Genomic DNA, 22935 nt, shown 5'->3' with positions numbered 1-22935 from the left:
GCACTGACAAAACCACAATCCTCGCTTCAACTATTGCTTGAATCACAACGCACCTCAGAAGTGCGATCCCCGCGGTGTCGAGCTACAGAATATCGCGCCAACGTTAGTAGAAGGTCTTCGTCTTCTTCGGTTGGTCCTGTGATGTTTGTACCGGTTTGGTGGTAAACAGCACCTTTCGGACTAGCGATGTGCGGTTTACAATACTTGGCTGAGTATTCGCATATGTATCCGGTACATTGGTCGAATGTCTTCACATTGATCGATGCTTTTCGAACTTCGTTGCACAAAACGTCGGGTTTTGTTTGTTTTCATTATGTACATTTGAACAAATTTATCTATAATTTTAAGGTGCTTCAAAATACTTGTGTTAAATATTTTCAAATATTTTAATTTTTGTAAAATCATATAAACACCATTTTTTTCCAATTGAAAATCTGTATGGTGGCTAAGAGTAATGAAAAAATCCTTAAAATATAATATAAAAACAAACACACACACCCCAATTATTTAAAACAATTTTAATTGTCATCTAAATTAGTAAAAACAGATATATTTTTTTGAAAATCAATTATTGGTTTATTCAGAGTTTAAAAATATATATATATTTATATATAATTTCACTTGCTCATGTATATATAATTTTTGTTGATTTTTTGCTTTTTAGCATTTTGTCATAGTATCCTGTACAAACAATTCTTGTATCGTCGCAGGAAAAAAGAAACTTGTTTCCACTGAATTTTCACTCTTTTTCTCTCCACCATCCGACACGTGTTCTAGTTTTTTTTGTTAGTATAATAAACCTCCAATATTTTTACCATTCGAATGATTGGACAATTGGACTGTTTTACCGCAACAAAATATGCAACAGTTAACGGTTATTGTTTTTTTTTTCTTCAATAAAATGTTATACCATGCTCAAATCGGATTACGACCGATCTTTATTTTATCTTACGATAAATAATACAATCAAGGGCAATGAAGCGGAAGGAACAAAGTAACAATGCAATAGCCGTAGCAATAATATATCAATGTTGATGTGAAATTGAAAAAGAGCAACAAAAAAACGTATAATCTTCTACATAGTTTGTATGTTGGTCCAAAGAAGCGATATAAATAAATTAAAATGTGTACATTCATACTTCTCACGGATAAACAAACAAATAGTGGAACTGTTTTACATGGAATCAATTAAAGTAAATCCTGAACCATTTCCTCGTTGCATAAACACAAAATTATCGTTCATTACAGATAAATACACCACCGTTACAAAGAAATAAAAACACTTTTCCAAAGTTATTCTATGACGTGCATAACATACAGGAGTTTTTGCTTCTTGAGGTTTAAGTGTTCTTTAATGCAGCTTTGTTTTAAACGGCAAGGAGGGTCTGAACAAAATGAGCCAAAGAAATTTATACATGAAATTTCACACCCGCCTAAAACGTTGCTTTTGCATCAAAATAATGCCAATGCATTCTCGAGAGCGGTTTATTTTGCTTTTCGTATAAAAATTGCCCTAGTCCCACAAGCCCTTTTCCCTGCATTGCAACCGTTTCTCGATGCACATATAGCGTGAGCACCTACTGCGCGTCTCGTGTTACATCGCCGTATTATAGCATTAGTGTTGCAGTATCATGTTTATCATTTAGAAGATGATTTATTATTTTTGTTAGCTTACTATCATAGTCTCTCCCAGCTACAGTCTCCCTTCATCAATAAGGCATTTTCATCAATTTGCTTAAATTCTTTTCAGCAATTTTGGATCTGATATCCTTTACGGGGGTGGTGCCGTAGATATACTACAATCTGCATCGTTGTTTTCGTAATAAAATCTTTACTGAAAGTTTTGCCTACCCGTTACGCGTACAATCGCTCATCTTATTCTTGCAGTGTCTAAGCGCAGCTTTGTAAAAATTGTTTTCGAAACAGTAGCGACAACCGGTATCAGAATTTGTCACAATCAAGGAAAATGGAGTGGTTCAACCCGGTCAATTTGAATGCTATTGAATTGAATCAAACAAATTATCCATATTATATTCACGTTTTTTTAAAGGACTCTAATCAGTGGTTAGCAGAAAACATGCTTTTTGCGGTCCCTGTTTCTACCGGTTTGTTTTTACTATCGCATGCTACTTACTACTGCTGACGATGTACGAATGTAAATGACTCGAAAGTTTCTGCGCCTGTTTCTAGGGTCAGAATGCAACTTCTTTTATCCATCCTACCATCACCATTAAATATAATGGATTAAGAAATGGATGTTTAGAAAGCTAGCTCGATGTATGTGCTATTCCTGTTTGTCGGTTTTGCTAGTTGGTTTCGTTAACTTTTACGTTTGGTTATCGTGTATTGGTAGCATATTGCCTTGCTGCTTCAATTGTTTGTTCCTTCTATTGCCCGTTTATAACAATGTTTGGTTAATCTGCGGTTTCCGATTATTTTTTAAATTTCGCCAGAGCATTGATTTGTCAAAAGCCATTTCATACACGGTGCCATTTCCCCGTTTCGGTTTCTGTTCGGTTAATATTTAAAATGTATATAACTAGTTTATCTCGGCGCCTGAAAAATAACCGGTACCGAACTGTTAAAAGATGTTTGCTGCTTTGGCGGCGCTGCGCCTTCAAACCGGTGGTCGCTTTTTACGATAGGAATGGGTTCGACGATTGAGGATTCATCCAGGGCGCACTGTTGTTGTTCAGGTTGCTCTGTAAAACAGTACATGAAATGCGCGATTATTAGTGAGAACTACATTTTTGTTTCGTATGTAATCAAAAATATAGTCATTTAATACACAATCATAAAGAAAGGTTCTACAGGTCATAATGCTAATCTAAATAGGTAGTAAAAGATAATCATAACTCATAGCCGATTTTGTGTAGAAAACATAATGAAATTTGCTGTTGAAAAGTATCATGGAATAAGATTCGTTAAAATGAAACCAATGAACAGAACCAATCAAACTATATAGAAAATGAAATGGCATGAAAAACGTGAGCACACCACAAACACATAAGCTTAACAACTTTACCGGAAGCGAGCACTTTTGGATATGGCTAGCGAGCAAAAAAGAACCGCGGACCGTATCCGTGTCATCCATGAGCAGGGCAGGGGGAAGATGCTGATGATCAGGCACACATACACGAACACACAGACACAAAAACACAGCAGGAGTAGGCAGCAGCGTGTGGGTTGTTTGTTGATGAGTGTAGAATTTGGCGCAGGACGCACTTCAAGCGCCCCATCGCACGTCAGCTAACACAAGCGCAAATGCAACATAACGTAACATAGTTTCCCCCAATCACCAACATTCCACCGGGGCTAGCATTGTTAAAGTATACTCGATCCAAATGCGCACCAGGTGTTTGCCAGATCTAATCAATTACTACCTAAAGGAGTACGGAGGAATAGGAATAGGTGAGGGATGATGGGGGTCCAACTACAGATCCATGGCATGGGGGATAGGCTGCGGCATTTATTGTAAATTGTAAACTGTAGCACATGGCGTTGGTGTGAGCGGTTTTATTAGTTGCAGTAGGTCAATTTTCGCACAAAATCGCAAGGTCGTTGAGGAGAGTTTAATTTAGCGTCCATGCTCCGTTGCTACCGGACGTGGTATGCTGAATTATGAATGAAGTAAGGAAAGTGAGACCCAACCCAGAAAATAGTGGCACCCACGTATAGTAGGCAAAATGGATAAAACAGGAGATTGGAAAGTGTTAAGAAGAAAGATGTAAGGAGAGAGAAGAGAAAAAGATATTTATGATTTAGCGTTTTTTTTTAAACCAGCGTTCAATGTTAGTAAATACTCTAAATGTTGCATCGTTCCTGAAATTACTCTGTAAGTAGTTTATAGCAGTCTATAGTTTCTCTATTTACTACGGAAGAACTCGGCTTAACAGACTGGCAATTCATCATCGATCACTAGCGATACCGCAATGAGCCAATTACGGGAACTCACTTGGTAATTGTTGTTAGTATGGCACGTGTCTATAAAACCCGCATTGCTGCCTTGTCGGGGATGATCGTTATGATTCATCGTGTCGGTGGTTGTGCCAAAAGCAACACCACTTCTCGACATCGCACTAGGGCTGACATCGAGCACGTCATCGTCGACGGCGAAATGAAAATCGTACAGCTGGCGCAATGGGCGCGTGCTGTCCAGCTGGGCAGCCGTTAAATGTCTATCACTATCACCCCCGATGGTAGAGGGCAGCAATGTGTACGTGGTGTTGAAAATATCGTCTTCGCTAGTATCGTCGGCGACATTACCGTCACTTAAACGACAATCAATGTGCTCCGTGGCAACAGTGCTTGTCGAATAAGTGTTGCTCGCAGCCGTTGGCTTCCAGTCGAGATGGTACTGTTGATGTTGCCGGTTGGTGTTCGCTAACTCGTTGCTAATCGTTGCTGGCAAATCGCTATTTGCGTTTATGTCTACGGCAGCATACTGTAAGCCTTCGCTCTCATCATCAGGATGCTTTTTTACCGATTTGATCGGTAAATATATCATCATGATCCGATATATCGTTCGTATACGCGAGAAGCAATGATGCGAGCCGCAACGACGAAGGAAGATAACAATATTGTGGCTTATTCGCATAAAACCTTTGATAAGTCGCATGCACTAAAACGCCAATCCCATGGCGATTTATACCATTAAGCGGCCTGTATGTAATACACGCTACGTGTAGTATACATTCAACCCACACAATGCGTTTATCCCGGTACATATTTCTTGAGATAATCCTATTTCTATTGGTTTTTACTAATCTTTTCAAATGAATTACATTTTTAATTGCTTCTGGATAGTTTGTTTAGAGCTCAGTCATAACCTGTATACTCACTTGCGCTGTATTCATATTAGAAACCGGTGCCCAAGGATCCTGATTGAGCGTCACTGGAAACGGTGATTGTTTCAGCTGATTGATGGACGGAACCTAGGAGAAAAAAGTCCTTGATTAAGCATCATTATTTATTTCTCTCATCGTGCATCATGTTACCTGAGGTTGATTCTGTTGGAATAGGTTCTTTTGCACGGGTGCACCGGATGCACCAGTTTCCCCGAACGGGTTGTAGGCCGTAGACGAAGCCGAAGGTGCCGTCACACCGCTACCGTTTGGTTTGATTAGATTGTCCAGATTTACAAGTGACGAGTTTTCACCTAGGAACGACTGTGGCGTCTTTTTCGCCGCCGTCGTCACTCCCATACTCGGCGAGCTTGAGTTCGTCCCGGAGGATGACAGCGGATCTAGATCACCCAGCAGCAAAGCTAAAAAATAGAGTTTCATTGAATATTGGTCGGACTTCACAGACAAGCCGAATTTCCACTTACAGCTGTTGTTGTTCAGATTGTTACTAGCGGTATTATGATTATTATTATTGGTAGCACTGCTGCTGCTAGCAGCTCGCTTGGTAATGATGTCAAACTCATCCAAATCGGATACCGGTGAGGTGATGGCACCGACAGGTGATGGTCGATTCATCGGAACCTTTAAACAAGATGCATGGGTCAATTTGGTTACATATTATGATAATGGAATGTTGGATTGGTTCCAATAAAACACTCACGCCACCGAATGCTGCTCCCAGGTCACCAACGCTACCAGAGTTACTGCCAACCGGTGCCCATGGATCAAGTTTGGTAGGATTTGACTGCCAAGGATCACCGCTCGTAGCGGCCGGTGGTACTGGTGTGGATCTTTTGTTCGTTTGCCATGGATCCCCGGCAGCTGCTTGCAGTGGCTGTAAATCAATGTTATTAAATTAATACCGGCAGCGACTCCATTACTTGAATAAGGCTCTTCCTCCTCTTTAACATACCGCACTCGGGCCGGCAGCATTTGTTTTGTTGAGCCAAGGGTCAAGGTTTCCGTTTGATGAGCCTGGACCATTCGTCAGCATCGTTGCGGAACCACCGACAGCACCCGCACCATTATGTAACCATCCTTCTACCGATGATCCGGACGTTGCCGACGGTGATTTCGTACGAGGTTGCCACGGTTCCGTACGCAGCATCGCAGGTGGTTTCGAAGAGGATGCTCCGGCTGTAGGTAAAGCGGATGCCGTATTCAGCCAAGGATCAACTACCGCCGGAGGGGATGATGTTCTTGACCATGGATCCGAAGCCTTTTTATTCACAGAAAAAATCATTGGACAGAAAAATTATGTTTTGCTATAGAAACACCCTATTGACAGGATTGCAAAGACTAACCATTTGTCGGGATCCTCCTGCCGTGGGCATACCCCACGGATCAATAGAACCACTGGTACCGGATGGTCCAGCAAGTGGCTGCTGAGACGGGCTACTGATGGCAGCAGCACCGAATGAAATGTCCAGCAAATCAACCAGCGCACTACCACCGCCTTCCTTAGGATCTTGATCTTTCCTGTACGACGAAAAAAAAGGAAGCACGCGTTTGTATTTCACCGCAAATTTGCCAGTTTTCCCTTTTCGCGCGTTACTCACTTAAAGTCCTGCTCGCTTTGACTCAGTGCCAATTGCAACCGCACATCGTCGCTGCGTCGTTTCTGCTCTTCCTGTTCTGCCTCCTCGCGGGACATTGCCATCGCCAGCTGGAGCTGCAGTTCCTCCTCGCCCACCGTCTGTGGCCGGACAAATTCAATCTCGGACACTGGTTTGCCACCAACGCCACCGGTAGCTGCCGCACCTGCGATCGGTTCTCCTTCGCCCCAATTCGGCGGCTACATGAGAGCCAAGGAGTAACAAAAAGGATCTCGGTTAGATTTTTTGCACCACAAGCATATCTTTCCGCTTGCCGCTAGACAACTAACCCTCGGATCACGCTGCGTTGGACCGTCGATCGAACCGTCACTTCCGAATCCGCTAGCTGTTCGGGCAAAACGTTCCTTCGCTTTTAGCGCACGAGCCCGCTCGTTCTTCAATCGCTCGTCGTCCTTCAGCAGGGACACGAGCTGTTTCGCCTTTTCGCGCACGTGCATGCCTTGATCCTTGCCCTCTTCCATGTACTGGAATTCCTTCAGCGTTTGGATGGCGTAGATGTTTTCCTTGCACTGTTGTGCCACCTTTTCCGTGCCAGTTTTGATGAGATACTCGAGCAACAGCTGAAAAACAGCGTAACATCAAATGGCGCCTAATGTCACCAATCTCGCCAATGCATTACTTCGTCCTTACCAATGCTTTGTAGACATGGCGCCAGTTTTTGCCGTGATCGTTCATACGCTTCCAGATCATCTGCATGATTTCGGAAAATGCCACCACATTGTACGAGAGGTCGGCGATTTCCGCCATGATCGTGGATGATGGTCCCCATGGGTCGTTGGAGGTGGCCTCTCGGACCTTCACCTGTGCATCGGAGTAGTTGTGGGCAAGATTTTTGATGTTTCGACGTATGCCAGCTACGTTCATTTGTGTGTCGGCTTTCCTCACTGTCAGAAGCAAAGGAATCAAAATGTCGCTATTAGTCACGTTCGATAGTTCGAAGGACATTCGTTCTTCTTGTTGCTGTTTTTTTTTCGAGGGCTTAATTGTGTTTTACGTTGAGCTTATTCCAGTAGCATTTGAAGCCGTACTTTAGTCCTTTTTCTCACTCGATTTTTCTTTTATATTTGCAAAACTAACGAAGCCATTTAACTGAACCAATAACTTGACAAAAGCAATTGGAAATAAATTCTCACTCTTTTAATTTGCTCTTAACGTGAAGATTTCAGTTATTTTGTAGAAAATATAAGCTTGAGGCATCATAGCTCAGGTTAGCAAATGGAATATCAAACCATACACTTACTTTTGTTGGTTTCTGCTGCTTTGTTGCCTTATTAACTGGAGTGCTGGGAGGTACTAGGTCAGTACCCAGATGACCTTTGTAGTATAAACACACACGCACACAATACTCACAAAACACTAATTTGCACAATTGTTGTTACCAGAAATGGGATCAATGAATCACTCTACTGCAGCTTTTTGCAAGGATGTGTCTCTGGTGCAGTTAAACAAAACAAATGATTTTTTTAGAATATACTGCGGGGTATTACACAGGCCGTTAGAATCTAGGAACACGAACGGAAAAAAGCTCTGCTCAGCTATCTAATTGCACATCGGATGCCGGGTGGGAGCTTTTGATATTTGTTTTTTTTTTAATAATATTAGAAATGTAAGAGCTTTATCATGTGATGTTGATAAGAAGCGACGTAACACAAACGAATACACTAAACAGTTGGATGTATCGAAGATGAAGGCGTTGAAAATCCTGGTTTGCAGCAAAGGATGTGTGAAAAACCTTTCAGCATTTACGGGTCAACTGATAGTTATTAACGCAATCAACTGGTAGAGAGAAGAGAAACATGACATTAAACAACATGCGGTTTGATTATTTTTTTAAACATGCTTGTAATAAGAACGATCTGTAGAGAAAGCATTTAAACAAATGTTGCTGAAAATCGTACACCGCAGCAAATTTTGTGAAAGCATGTGAACGATATCGAGGGACACACATAAATACCTCACTATAGGCATGCACACATGTGTGGGAGGACGTGCTAATTTCCACGTTTAACCCACCGAAGCCCCATTAAGGTGCACATCAACGGATGGTAGCTATGCATCGCTGTAGTATTGAATTGCAACTAGCTGCATTTCACAAGCCACTGGTCAGTATTAGTTCAGGTTTCGGAGTCAAAGCCCTCTGGAGCTGTCCGGAATTGTTGCGGAACTTACTGTTGAAAACATACTGGGGGGCTTCGGTTGCGGGAATGCGAGCCATTCAAAAGGCAGAAAGCCGTGTACATTTCGGTCACGCCTCGTTGCTGAATCACTCCTGTTGGTATGTCTTTTTTTTTGTTTTCTTATACCATGCGATTCCATTTTCCGCGTTTCTTGCCAGCAATAAAACCAATATGGATGTTATTTGTTGCTTAAAAAAGCGCACCTACTTCAACGATAGTTGTGCGTTGTTCAAATATTAAATAGTTCGAACCACTCAAGAACCTCGGATTAGAAGAAGGCACTCCTTACCGGTCTATAGAGAACTATTAGTGTGACAAAATGAACGTAAAACATGTTCCCAGCCATTTACGTTTTTTACGCCATAAACCATAGTCTGCTTGAGGAGCACCATGGCCAATTTATAATCGTTTTACACTTCTCACAATACTTTCTGCAAAGCCTAACTAAGACCTTGCGATGAGCTTCCGTAAATATAGACCACGGCGGTTTCGTACCTATCTCTCTAAATCGTATCCGATCTGCAAAAAGCATCATGTTTGCGTTAATGCGTACATTTGAAGCCCGTAAACAGGTTGCTTTTCGGCAAAAACTTCTAAACTACCCTCGACAGAATGTTTTCCAATTAAAGTCCTTCTTTTCGAAGCAGATGAGAAGGCGTAAACAAAAAACACACTAGCGCAAAGGGCAACGCGATAAACACAGACGACGACGAAGGGTATCGATTGTTTTGGTTTTTTTTTCTCTCTTATGGCAATATGTGGATCAGTAGATCACAGCAACCCGTTTGAAGCTGTACGAAGCTGCTGTACAGCAAACACATGAAAACTGCTGTGAAAATTTTTATGGTGTAACATGTTTGCCTTAAATCACTTTGTTCGCTCACTTCGGTTCTACACGCTAATGAAGCTTTAGTGGCTTCAGCCGAGAAGCAGTGACCGAGTATCGTAAACCCGCAGCATTCGAAAGCTGCCTTTTAACTGCCACCTACACCTAAACGGGGGCGTTCGTTCGAACAGGGTGGTGACAAATAGCGCAAAAAAAAACAGGGCACATATGATCCCGCGGTTATCTGTCTTTCGTTCTGCCAAATGATAGTCCCCTCTGTTATCAATAGCAGCAGTGGTGTGTAAACTCGACGGCCCGTTTGTCACGACTTTTTCGCTGTGCTTTCTGGTGCTATATCTTCGACCAATACCAGCTCAAAAACACTGAAGCGTCTTTATCAAGACATACCACTTTATTGTCTTGACGAGATTGCACAGCGATTGCGAGAACACACGGTACAGGCGACCGTTTGGGTGCAATATATAGACGAACCAGCACGCACATACACATTCGCACAAGCCCGGTGCGTAGAACAATCCTCGAAAGAAAGCAAACTGCAGCGAAGGTCTTCCTTTCAGGACGCGCCACATAAGTTGACTGAAGTGCACTAGCTCCCAGGGCCCTTGGCGTTCGTTGGGGTGGAAGATTTTGTTACGCGACAAGCAGCGCTGGGGGTCCCCATCGACAAAGGATAATTTAATTTGCCACTTTCGAGCAGGGACTAGTATGGGTTTATCATGCAACGCTGGAAAAACGGACCCGCCGGTGTGATTGGGGTGTGTATACACTGTTTGGTCATTCAACACGCTTCGAACAGCGGCCAAGAAGAGCTTTTCTTTTCACCATGTACTTGCAATCAAGTATTTATTTTGAAATACGTAAAAAATTAGCTAATAATCGCATTCAGGATTTTGTAGCCAATAAGCTGAGAGCCAGCTTTCTGATGCGTTCGGGGGCCGCCTAAATGCATTCGAATTATCGATCGATAAATAGACTGAAATTCCAAGCGTTTACGTCCAAGGTTTACTCTTGTGCTTGTTGCTTGTTATAAAATTCATACACTCCAGAAAGCCTGCGAGGATGCAAATCCCTGTCGCTATTAAATAAGAGCGGCTGCGTATTTTATATATTCCTGTCTATAAACAAAATTTCATGAACCGATTTGTACGATCGTAGGATGATAATTTAATTTACATTCTTCTCGCTCCCGCCGGAGAGAAAGAAAAAAAAGGGACAACCCATTTTGCACAACGGCAGCTGCAATGCACATAGAGACAGTGAAGCTGGGGAAGATTTCTTTATCAGAAGAACGATCGCCGAATCCTTCCATGACCTGCTCCCACGTCTGGGCGGACACCAGCGGGGTTGGAGAGGGGTGGGGTGGGGAAGGGTGTCTCGATGTAAATAATGCAACTCGTGACGTCGGTCGTCGAGTCTGGGGCGGCATTTTTATATCCCCCTCAGGAGGAGCTGACCTTATTTTCGTCGTGCCATTTTCTGCGAACGAGCGAAAAAACATCAGCTCCAAATCAGATGGGGTGTTACATGAAGTGAGGGAGGGATAGAGGAGAGAAGGCCAAAGAGAAAATAAAGAGTTTTCGACTTTACCACAAAACGGGCAAAAGGCAGTATAGAGAGTGTCCGATACACGCCTCTATAATCCTTCGTCCAACAGAAACCACCGAACACAGTAAGTTAAGCGTGCAGACCCCGTTTGGGGTTAAATATAGTTCCATTTGATCCTGCTAACAACATATCGAATGTCTTCGGTTCCGTTGAGTGGCATGAGAACCCTCAGCTTCAGGTGTTTGGAATGCAGGGGCCTCCCTGCTCGGTTGATTAAAGCGTCGTAAACCCAATCCTTACCAGCCGCCGTGTGACCGAAGCGGCACGTTTAGCTGTCTCAATAATCCACAAACCAACCATACCGTTGGTCAGGACACGGCAAGAAAGCAAACTATTATTTATTTATTGATCGCAAAGTACCTAAATCAACCGGGTGTGTGGTTTATGCAAGCTCTCCTGTTCCCCAAACGGGTGCCCTCCACCAAGCGCAAACACACCACGTTACACTAATGCTATCTAATTACAAAACTAGCCAACAGGATTATTAGACTCGTGCTTGAGCCCAGGTTGCACGTCATCGATAACGTCTTCCGGTTTGGCGCAAACACGTAAGGCTTGGCTTTAAAAAAAGGAAGCATTTCAGCAAGACTTTTGTTTCGGAATTGTGGTATCAGTTCCCATACCCCTAAAGGCATGGGCGTGTTGTAAGGGTTGTTTTTCTTATCAAACACTGCTTTTCGCCGAATCACTGATTTGAAAAGTCACAATCGTGAACATGTGCGCGTTCGTAGGTGTATCCTTTCATTTTATAGTCGAAAATTATGGTTAATACTAGCACACATATGGCTAGTATGTCCTTTTCTAAAACATATTCCACACGGCCATTTCGGTATCATATTTTATCAATTCACGCGTCAGTGTGCTTAGAGTGTCAAAAAAAACAAGAGCTAATCGTTATGTTGTGTTTTGTTCAGCTGCACTGGCGCCGTCTAATGCGCAATAGAAATGGACGGATGAAAGGCACCAGACGATGAAGCAGACTTTCACCAACTCTCTCTCTCTCTCTCTCTCTCTCTCTCTCTCTCTGTCGCTGTTTTTGCAGCACGTCCGTTCGCTGCATTCGCACAAACTCCGGCCATTCCACGAAAGGAACTTAGCCACCGCCAGGCTTTGGCCAGTGGTTCGGGTTTACCATCCATATTCTGCCGTTAGTTGTTCAACATTTTACGGTGTTGCGTTTTCGGTCACGTTGCAAAAAAGCTCGCCAAGGTGGCGGAGAAAACGAACCCCACACAATATAACATGATCGAACAGCAGGCAATCAACCGTAGGTACCTTACGTACCTGGTTGTACGGGAGAAGCTGATGGTAATTTGTTACGATGTCCTGTCGCTGGTGGGGAAAATTCCCACCCGGTTATGCTTTCTCAGCTCAAGCCGTTTTCATGATAAATTATGGACAAGATGCAGTACAGATAGTTGTTTCCTCTGTGAAACACTTTGCTAACTTTTTGTCGCCGTTAATGCAAAAGAAGCCAGTAGCAACATGTTGAAATAGGTTCCCTTTCCTAGCATTCCTCAATTGTTGTGTGTATTGACGAGATGTGACAGTATGAGCAACCTTTACAAAAAAACCCTGTCTCTAGGGAAGGTCGTCCTCATAGGAAAGACCTAATTTAATTAGCATTTAACGGGTAGCACCACCCATTTTTTGTGGTGATGTACTAGTAGCAATACTTGTAGCAGCTATCAGTCTTTGTGCTAAGCAAAACTACATGTGCTACAAACATGTGCTAGCCAAACAAGGCGAAAAAAAGCTTGGTCAGAAAATCCCCGTTCAGTAAGTCACTCGTCCGAAGATAAGAATATAATGGAAGCTTAATCATTCCCGAATCCTTTGATAGATAAGATGCAACACTACACTTCAACTTTATCTTTTATCGCCATCTACCAGGGCTTATACTGCCGCAGTTCATAATGGTATTCGTGCTGCGATGGTGACACCATAGGTTTCGATTTCTTTCCGCGATACGGAAAAAAATAGCATTAAAATGATGCATCAATTGGTTACTGCTTGCAAGTATGAAAAAAAGACTTTAACTTACGAAAAAAAAGTATATTTATGTTAAACAATCACCCATGAACATACATCTTTTAATAGCCAATTTAATCATGTTTCCGCCTTTTCATATATTGAAAATTGCGACCAAAATCTTTCTTTCTTTGCTACTCGAACATAAGCCTACCAGCCTTTGGACTTAGGTGATTTAATTTTTTTCTGAGCCTATGAACTTGAGAATGTACAAAATTCACTGCATCAGCTAGACTCCGGGATCGAAGCTAGTTCTGCCTAGAAAATGTAGCTTCTTTCATTATCTCCCAAGCATTTGTCTGCGAATGTAGAGAAGTGTCTTCAGTTGCAGCAAAATAGCCCGTTCGGATGCGATAAACTACTGCATCACGGTATGAGCGGCATTCTCGAGAGTATCACGACTCCTCCTGCACACTCTCACTAACATCGTGGTGTGGGGGAAGATGGGTTGGGGGTCATTTTTTCGCCTGATGACGCAATTTTGCCGCACACAGGCACGGAAAGCTCGCCATACCGCCGCGATAAGTGCCACGGGCGGCAGGTCAGCTATTTCCACACCACGTTGGCCGTCGTCTTCGTGCTTTATCACAGCAGCAACACACGAATGCATTGAAGCTCTGTGTTCAGTCTGTGGCGAGTTGAAGCCTTGGCCAGCGTAACCAGCTACCGGAAGCACGTATGCGCGGGTATGTACACGATACTAAGCACCACTACTTACGGCCGCCGCGATATTGTCCGCGGTCAAACAACTCAACCCCCCCAACGTCGATCACACGAAGGTGAACCAGTTTTGGCGGTTTCTTCCGGCAAGCGATGGTTGTCCGATGAAAATGGGAGCTAACAGATGCCACAGCCAAATGGTTTAGGCTATCGATCGCCCAGCTATCAGAATGATATCGAGTTTTTTTTGTGTGTGTCTAATATCAAAATCGAACGACTAATCAAACGAGATTAGTGTTGATAATTCGTTGCAACGGGGCGTCAACTATAAGCCAATTCAATAATAACTTCAATCTGTAACACACTAAAGATTGGGTCTGATATTAAAACATTATAAAAATCTATGACTTGGTGGTGAAAACTATTCATAAGCATTTTTGAATGAGCCCCTTTTTGTAAAGAAAACAGTCATTCACTAGAGATATTATGCGGAAATTGATGAAATAACATTCCTAATTATTTGATGGTATACTATAAAATCGCTACCTAACATCCCAAGCCGGTTTTTTTTACTACTTAACTCACCTTGGTTGAAGCAAAATGTCAATTAATGGGTCGGGATTTTAAAGCAGTGTCCCCACCCCTCCTAATGTGGGTTGAAGTGTAACTAAAGTTTGCTTATTTTACGCACAACACGGTAAACACGACATTAGGCCCACGGGATGTCAACACAAAACACAAACACACTTACAAAAATTTCGAATGTATAGCTGCAATCACGGGTTGCTGCTGGTGTTGTTGGGTACGGACGATCAAACTGCTGCAATGGAATGCATGTTTCATCTCATTATTTGGAGTTTGTTGCAGGCATTGCATATAAGATTCATTTCAAAGAGTAGGCCACGAACAAATTTCCCTTCCCCCCTTCGTGGCACTCTCGCCATAATGCAGGCTGTAGCTGTCAAGCGAGTTCACGAAAACACATCTTGCAACGCACAAACACCACCCAGAGGCGCCTCAAAAGCGAAGGGATGAATGAAGGTGTACAAATTCTACGATACGATACACAACCGGTCTGCAAGCTACTACTGTCCTTGAAACGTTGTTTTTATTCTACTTCTCTTTGTCGGCATTTTCTTTGGTTTACTTTTCTTAAAATACACCTCGCGAGGATATCTTTGCCTTGACGACCGCCGCTCATTCTTTGTGGCGTACGTGTGTATCTGGGTAACTGTCACGGGAGCACAACACACCGCGAGCCGGGAGCATACAAAGTGCAGATTTATGCATACATTTCAACGCGAAGCCTTCCAGATGATGTTAATGAATAATATTTTACAAAATTTATCACATACATCCTAGAATGCTGCCCAGTTAGTAATGATAATCACTATTCATAAGTGCCGCTTTCATTACCAATCAATGACCTCTCCGTTTAGTTAGAACCAGATTCTCTATGGTCTATGCGTCTGGGACAAACCAGCATCATTTACATTCGTCTTATGTTGTGACTTGTTGAAACTAGCACAACGGTGTACGCTTCGCAGGCAGCATACTTCAAGGAAAATAAAAAAAAAGGTTATTTTGAGGCACAAACACTGAACGCTGCTCTGCGCTTCGCCCGCATACACGCAGTTCCTACGCCCAAGAAGCATCCGTGGTACAAAGCTAGTAAACATCGTGACTGTTTCGTAATACGTTCAGCAGCACCATTTGCATCTATTCGAATGATTGCATTTTTTGGCCTCTAACAAAGCAAACATTACGCATAGCAGCAAACATTTTACTATTTTTTGCTCTCCTACAATAAGTCACGGTATAATGTAATAGTGCTAGGAGAGTTTCACTAGTTCGATGGAAGAAAACAAAAAGTAAAGAATGTGTCGAATGGGAATCGAAATTTGGAGAATTTCCTGTCCTTGTCGTGATCGTCGTTACACGAGCGATGACTTGCACCAGAGGGTATCCTCCTTCACCAGTTTCACACGCATACGATGGTAATAGGCAACCCACACCCCGTTACTGTGAAGAATGCAGTGGGATCTTCGTTTACGCACGACCAGTCGTATTCGTGGGTCACTATGATTTTTTCTTTTTTTTCAAAACATTCAACAGTCATAATACTACGGGATATCCACGAACGGTACCGTTATCCGGGCTGGGAAAGAACTGGGAAAGCAGTAGAAACGATACGAATCACGGTCACACTTCAGTTTTAGTTAAACGGCAATCTTCCCATTAGCTCCGAAACCAACACTACCGCTGGAGTTCCCCTTCGCACATTTGTGGTATCAACCGCATACGAGGTGCCTGATTTCATTACCCTATTTGACGAAATGCAGTGGCAGCAACCAGGGCAACTATTTCAAAACTTTCTTCCTATTTTGACTGCTCTTAAGCTTTCACAATGCGTCACCTAGTTTGCATTTAGAACTTCACAATCGATCGCATGTATGGACGAGATTTGCACTCTACTCCGTTCACGTACCAGCTGTCGTGACAGCTTATTTTGCTGCAAAAGCACCAACACTCACTTCAATCGCTCTGGTTTTTGATCGCGAATTAAAAAACCGTGCAAACCGAACCAATTGTGTACCTTTTCCTCGTTCACTGTTGCGTTGATTGCACACTCCCTTCTTGTTGCTGCGTCCAGCGTGGCTGTATCACTAGTCAGACCGTTTCTAATGCATGTTTGAGTTCGCCAGCATTTCACCGGGCTTAGCTGTCATACGTAGATTTGTGTCATCATTTCAAATGATCACCGTTTTTCGTTTTTTTTAGATACTTGTATTTGTAGAAAATAATTCTACTAGCGTGCAGTAGCAAATCCAGAAGAATATTACGTAGATGTTCCATTACTTTCGTGCTTCAAAGCCAGGATTAACTCCTTTTGTAATCCCATCCGAGATTACCAGAATGGTTAAAGATCTAGATATCTTACATATAGATGAATGATATCTTACATTCTTTTCCATTCAACGAAATATCTTACATTCATTTTCAAAACGGACAAAATCCAATCATAACAACTATTACTCGTTCTTTATTTAGCTCACACGTATTATATATTTGTTAGTTTTATCATAACCTTGTGCATTAATTTGTGTTTTATTGCTAGTCTCCAACTGGTATGTGGGACCTAATGGCCTTCTGTTTCCAACCAGTATGTAGGACCTAATGGAGTTTTTTTGCCTTAAGGAGGCTGTACATCAAAAGAAACACCAGGAGGTGTTTTTATATACAGTTGTCAAAATTTAATACTATTCTTATTTTCAATACCCATAAAATTGTAGGAAATCATAATTTAGATGATATTCCCCAAACATTATTGCGATTATTACTCATCGATAACTGTTAATATATGCGAGCTGATTTCATCATTCCTTCGCTTAAATTCGACTCCTCTTTATCTTTCGATGAAATTACTTCATGATTATCAACAAGCGTGGGAGACAGCTCTTCCACTATTGGAAGAATGGAACACACAGTAATCGCATCGTGCACAACCTTGATCGTAACACGTACTTTCGTGAAGAGTTCCAATTTAATCGGTGGAATAGAGGTATCCTTCGGAATAAGCATACAACTTCCAACCGGTTCAACGGGTTTAAACACAATTGCGGCCGTGGAAGCCAATTTCTGAAATACAAAAGATAGTATAACGGTTAGATACGGCAAACGATTCCATCGCAAATGTTCATTCTAACCCTTATCGAAGCCTTCAGCACAAGTCCGGAGTGAATAAGCACCAGCTCGACGTAGTGCGCCGCGTAACCCATGACGGCCCCAACTGTTTGGTGCTCCCCGACCGAGGCCAACCAATGCCGGAAATAGAGAATCGAACTCGCTTCGCCAGCCAACTTGGCGTTGTACTTTTTTTCGTTACAAATCATGGCTAAATTCTGCAACTCTTCTGGAGCCCGTTTGGGTTGCACATCAATTTTCAGCGTAGCGGCCAGCACACGGTGCACCATACAGTCAGCGTAACGCCGAATCGGGCTGGTAAAATGGGTATACATTGGTATAGCCAGTGCGTAGTGCCGAAAGTGCTCAGGAGTGCTAGCGAATCCTGAACAATAGTACTGTGCTCGTATCATGGGTTTTGCCAGCAGCACGTTCAGCACGCTGCGGGTGGCGTCCGGATTTTCAGTCGATGCGATGATAGATTCCATGCATTCGCGAATATCCTTTGAGCTAGCATACGACAGCGCGTGCCCGTAGTTACTGAGCGTACGGACTAAGTTTTTCATCATGTTTTCTGCCGGTGGACTGTGACACCGAAGGATGGATATGGCGGGAAATGCCGCGTGGATAGCATGCGCAACGGATGTGTTCGCTAGCAGCATGAAATCCTCGATCATCTCATTGCTCGTCCGCACTTTGTACACACCGTACTCAATGGGTTGTCCGGTGGCCGGATTCAGACGGAACGTAAGTTTCGGCTGGTTGATTTTCAGGCAGCCATCGTCCATTCGCCGAGCACGCAATTTCACAGCGATAGACTGCAGTGTGTTAACTATTTTGCTCAACCCCTGAACGGAATACCCGTGGAAGATTTCCGGGAATCGTTCTTCGTCCAGTTCCCCATCCGGATTGTCTAGCATCATCTGCGCGTGTTCATACGATAGCTGGGCGCAGGAGTTGATCACGGTGCGAGCAAAACGCGTACTTAAGACGGTTCCATCAGGCTGGATTTCCCAAAAAACTGAAAACGCTACCTTATCCTCCCCCGGCAATAACGAGCAGGTATTGCACAGTTGCTTGGGCAACATGTGATACACGGAATCGACCATGTAGATTGAAGTTGCGCGCAACTTCACCTGCTCATCCAATGGAGAGCCCTCCCGCAGGAAGTAGCTTACATCGGATATATGGACACCGATATGGTAGTTGCCGTTTGGGAGTCGACTGCAGCTTAGAGCATCGTCTAAATCGCGGGCCGTTGCAGGATCGATCGTAAATATGCACTCCTGGCGTAGGTCTTCCCTTTTAGCAAGCTCGTCCTCAGGTATGTTGTACGGTACGCTAGGCAACTCAGTTAATATTTCTTCCTCGTACGGCGTTATGTCGAGATTGTATTCAACCAAAATGGATTCGTTTTCCACCTCCAGCAATCCGCAATTGCCGAGAGGCTTCAGGATCGTCCCAACCGGTGTGTCTTCCTTCCAGTCGACGATTTTTGCCTGGTATAGCACATTCGTCACATCCGGTACATTTGATTTCGACGTGTGATTCGCATCACCGCTGCCGTCAAATTCCGTTTCTACGGTGTCTTTCTGCACCAGCAACGCATTTGGCCAATCTTGTTTAAAAATGCACAACGAAGGGATGCGTGTATCACGTGGAACGAACATGCGGTAGTGTTTCTTGACAGATTTTCCAGAATGGAACTTTCCAACGCATTGTCGGTTGTGTCGCTTTTCAAGAATGGCCACCACAAATCCTACGTTGTTTTGCGACCGTACCCGTTGAAGCTCCGTACTCTCTTCGGAAGATTCGTTTTTGGCACGTTCCATCGCCTCCTCGTTACAATCGGGTTCCGATAATGGGTTCATTACAAACACGCGTACTAGATCACCGTCCATTGCGCACCTTCGCAGTATAATTGAAGTTATAAAAATGTTTCCTATACGCGATGGATCATCCACAAATGATTGTAGGTTATTTTTCGCATTAATACGCAGCGTACCTTCCACAATGTAGCCAACGTTTTTCGCCACCAGTCGGGCAACGAACGATTCCAATTTTTCTTGCAAAATTTCATTTGACGTGCCCCGTATGCCCTTTAGTCTCAGTTCTTTATCGTAGTCATCCTTGCTGCGTTGGTCGTCAAATTTGTAATTAAGCATAAAGGTGACATGCTCCTCGAAGCAATCCTTGTTTTCAATTTTGAATTTTTTACCATTCTCAGGATTCTTGGTTTCAGAAGTTTTAGCCTTGGGTGATTCCTTAATCTTTGACTGTTTTGTTTCCTTGTTTTTTGTTTTCTGATTTTTCGCGGTATCCGACGACGGTTCATCAGCATCGTCAAGATATTGCTTTGCTTCTGCAAAAATAGATTCGCTAATTTTTAAAACACGCTGATTTATCAGCACTATATTCTTCTTAACTGGATGTGGATCGAGTAACCCGAGCTCTAAGCCTTTTTTCTCTATAAACTTTGTACGTTGAGAGGAGCTTAACATGCAGAGCTGTAACAGAAGCTTTTGATCTGAAGGCAACTCCAATATTGCTTGTGTCGGAGTGCTGGCAACCTTTTGAACATCCGCAGATGTAACTTCTGGATTTTTTCTTCTTTTTTCCAACCCTTTTTTATCGGTTTCCGATCCTGAATGATGACCGTTCGCGTTCTGCTCGCTCGTAGTTGCTTTCTCTTTAGCCTTCTTTGACGCTTTGATGAAATTGTTTGCATTATGTGGTGGAACGTTCGATTGATTTTCTAAAAAATTGTTTTTTAAATCATCAATACGAGCCATGATCTTTTGTATCTTTTCATTTAACGCCTCGTGGTCTGTCGTGTTAGCCTTATCATTCGGAACTTTGTTTTCATTGCTCTTAGTTCCCTGAGGTATGGTTTCCTTTTGCTTATCCTTCTTCGGTTTTGTTTCTTTTTGTTTGAAGTCTTTTTTCTCTGATTTCTTTTTAAGAGATGCTGCTTCTTTCCCCCCTTTATTTTCCGATGCTTTTGAAGAGGGTGGTTGCGCATCTTTTGTACCGTTTTCATCACTCGTCGTTTTTAAGCTAACTGGCTCATTTTCAGGCACTGCGGCGTTCGATGGTTCAACTGTTAAAGTAACAAACTCCATAGTCGCCTTCTGTTTTGTTGCAGTTTCCTTTTGAACAGTGGGAAGTGGTTCACTTTTCTCAACATCTACCGTTGATTCACTGTTCGGTTCAGATATGCCGACTTGTTCTAACATTTTACGAGTGGTATCCACTATATCCTCTCTAATCTCACGGAAGAACTCTTCGTCAGACATGATGTTAATTTGTTAGCTTTATTCTGTTAGTTTACTCAATATGTGCCAACTTTGCGCAAGTCGCCGCGGTTTGTCATAACTACGCGGCTTGCACATTAAGCTACCCACACACGGTAGCTAGGCTTCCTTGTGCCACAGATATCAAATATTTAATAAAAAGTTAACGTAAATAAATGCAAATAATAACAAATAACAAAAATATAAATGAAAAATCTATCATTTTAAACATACAAAAAAATCGAATATATCGTTGATTATGGTTGTGTATATGGCGCTATGGTTTTTGCGCTGTCAAACTGTAATCAAAACAAAACACATGTGCATTTGTTTTCGCACGGATAAACACCGGCACCTTACCGACAAACGTTACTATAGTCTCCTTTCGCGATGAAGAAAAAACAGGCCTCTCTTTCGGATAAATTAAACAAACTATTTGCTCCCGAGGATGCCTCGGAGGATTCCGGAGACGAAACCGCACCCAAATTCAGCGAGTTTGATGAAACACTAGATGAAGCAACGAGAAGCGAGGCGATTAGTGAGTTCCGTAAGCGAAACATTAAGTTTCTGGAAGAGATCGATAGGAAATACAAAGGCACCGTTTCCTCGCGGAATGAAGTTTTCGATAGAGAAAACAGTGAACAGGAGGAAGATCATTCCTATGAATCTAAAAGTGAAGTGGACGATGAGGATGATGATGGCTGGGATGATGAAGCTGATGATGAAACAACTGTTGGCAACGGTAAACACAAATCTCTTGTACTTCTGAAGAAACCCCAAAGTTACGAGGATAGTAAGGAATACGATGACGAAGGCAGCGAAGAACCAGAAGATACATCGGGAGATGAAGCTGACGAGGATTCCGAAGATCAGGGTGAACAATCTTACCTATCCAATTTTGATAGCACTAACAAAGAATCCAATTTGACTCTGATTAAAGAAGAGAATCGTAAAGAAGCCATCGACAAAGGTTTGGCAGTACAGAACCAACTGAAGATATGGGAGCGAATGTTGGAAATGCGTATCAAAACGCAACCATGTTTGATTGCAGCCAACAGTCTTCCTCCGGCGAATGTGTACGAAAAACTAAGCGCCACGAGCGTGGAATTTCGGGAGAAATCTGAGCATCTTACTAAAACCGTCGCTGAATCAATGGAGCGGCTCCTAGAACTACAGGAACTACTTCTTGGTCGTTATTCGGAAACGAAAGATCTGCTTAAGAGTGGCACAAAACGGAAGGCTTCTTCAAAATCCACGAGTAAGGATCTTAAAATGAAACGGGTAGACTTGGAGGCTTTCGAAGAAACGCTCTCTAGACGTAGCAACGATATGGTGGAGTATAGGAACAATGTTCTTATGAAGTGGTTCGATCGTACGAATATTGCATCCAAGGTACGCAACCAGAAACAGTCTCTATCGGTGTTGAGGAAAATCGAAGACAGTCTTATTAACCGTGATGAGCTAGTACGCAAAACGCAGCTTTATCGTGGCGGCTATCCACTGCTCGGAAGGCTTGTTAAGCCAACGGATTTGTCGTCGGTGCAACCACAAGACAACGATCTTGAAACCGAGGAACAGGGGTTGCAATCGATCCACGATGGGGAGATTTTTGATGATTCTGATTTCTACCATCAGTTGCTTCGGGAGCTAATAGAGTTTAAAACGAACACCACGGATAGTCCGCAAGAGATTGCCAATAAGCTGGCAGAGCTGCAGAAGTTGCGTAATAAAATGAAGAAAAAGGTGGACACAAAAGCATCTAAAGGTCGAAAAATCCGGTAAGTTGCTCGACACCGCCTCTACTCCATAGTTGGGACTTAACAACCATAATAACAACCATTGAATAACAACCATATATATTTTGCTCTACAGCTATGTCGTACATAACAAACTGGTCAATTTTATGGCTCCCGTGCCAGACTTTGATTGGACGGATGAAGCAAAGGATGAATTGTACGGATCGCTTTTCGGCCAAGCGCCTGCAGCAGACGATCGGTAGTGAGGGCTATGGAATCTAGAACATATACAGGAAAATAAAACATGTTGCACAACATGAAATTATTCTTATATGAAAGTGCTTAGTTCCTGCTTACCATACTCGCAGTAAAAATAAACATT

The 22935-nt window shown here is 42.8% G+C and overlaps 3 protein-coding genes across 3 annotated transcripts; 1 reads left to right on the top strand and 2 right to left on the bottom strand.

Moving 5' to 3' along the window:
* Nucleotides 1–2429: 2429 nt before the first annotated feature.
* Nucleotides 2430–13639, bottom strand: LOC128724579 (epsin-1). The gene is made up of 12 exons (XM_053818301.1): nucleotides 13606–13639; nucleotides 7151–7404; nucleotides 6790–7080; nucleotides 6464–6699; nucleotides 6209–6383; nucleotides 5818–6123; nucleotides 5560–5739; nucleotides 5330–5486; nucleotides 4998–5266; nucleotides 4842–4934; nucleotides 3956–4474; nucleotides 2430–2702 (listed from the first exon to the last, which is right to left on the bottom strand). Exons 1-12 carry the CDS (start codon nucleotides 13637–13639, stop codon nucleotides 2637–2639), a joined length of 2580 nt encoding a protein of 859 aa, XP_053674276.1. The 3' UTR covers nucleotides 2430–2636.
* A 3555-nt stretch (nucleotides 13640–17194) lies between these two features.
* LOC128724578 (DIS3-like exonuclease 2) lies at nucleotides 17195–20820 on the bottom strand. Its single transcript, XM_053818300.1, has 2 exons — nucleotides 17548–20820; nucleotides 17195–17479 (listed from the first exon to the last, which is right to left on the bottom strand). The coding sequence occupies exons 1-2, from the start codon at nucleotides 20818–20820 to the stop codon at nucleotides 17195–17197; spliced, it is 3558 nt and encodes a 1185-aa protein (XP_053674275.1).
* A 387-nt stretch (nucleotides 20821–21207) lies between these two features.
* LOC128726488 (protein Aatf) lies at nucleotides 21208–22860 on the top strand. The gene is made up of 2 exons (XM_053820301.1): nucleotides 21208–22595; nucleotides 22690–22860. Exons 1-2 carry the CDS (start codon nucleotides 21208–21210, stop codon nucleotides 22814–22816), a joined length of 1515 nt encoding a protein of 504 aa, XP_053676276.1. The 3' UTR covers nucleotides 22817–22860.
* The last annotated feature ends 75 nt before the right edge of the window (nucleotides 22861–22935 follow it).

The sequence above is a fragment of the Anopheles nili genome, chromosome 3 (genome assembly GCF_943737925.1).
Source record: "Anopheles nili chromosome 3, idAnoNiliSN_F5_01, whole genome shotgun sequence".
NCBI classification, from domain to species: Eukaryota; Metazoa; Arthropoda; class Insecta; order Diptera; family Culicidae; genus Anopheles; species Anopheles nili.
Note: the sequence above shows the minus strand (reverse complement) of the source record. Positions and strands in the feature narration are given on the sequence as shown.

What these genes read in the sequence shown, in the direction of transcription:
- LOC128724579 (XM_053818301.1), bottom strand. Translation starts at nt 13,639, where the DNA reads ATGACCCCCAACCCATCTTCCCCCACACCACGAT. An exon ending in CAATCTGAACAACAACAGCT is followed by an intron (nt 5,267 to 5,329) that starts GTAAGTGGAAAT and finishes TCTATTTTTTAG; the next exon opens with CTTTGCTGCTGGGTGATCTA. An exon ending in TCCAACAGAATCAACCTCAG is followed by an intron (nt 4,935 to 4,997) that starts GTAACATGATGC and finishes TTTTTCTCCTAG; the next exon opens with GTTCCGTCCATCAATCAGCT.
- LOC128724578 (XM_053818300.1), bottom strand. Translation starts at nt 20,820, where the DNA reads ATGTCTGACGAAGAGTTCTTCCGTGAGATTAGAGAGGATATAGTGGAT. An exon ending in TGCTGAAGGCTTCGATAAGG is followed by an intron (nt 17,480 to 17,547) that starts GTTAGAATGAAC and finishes TTTGTATTTCAG; the next exon opens with AAATTGGCTTCCACGGCCGC.
- LOC128726488 (XM_053820301.1), top strand. Translation starts at nt 21,208, where the DNA reads ATGAAGAAAAAACAGGCCTCTCTTTCGGATAAATTAAACAAACTATTT. An exon ending in TCTAAAGGTCGAAAAATCCG is followed by an intron (nt 22,596 to 22,689) that starts GTAAGTTGCTCG and finishes TTTGCTCTACAG; the next exon opens with CTATGTCGTACATAACAAAC.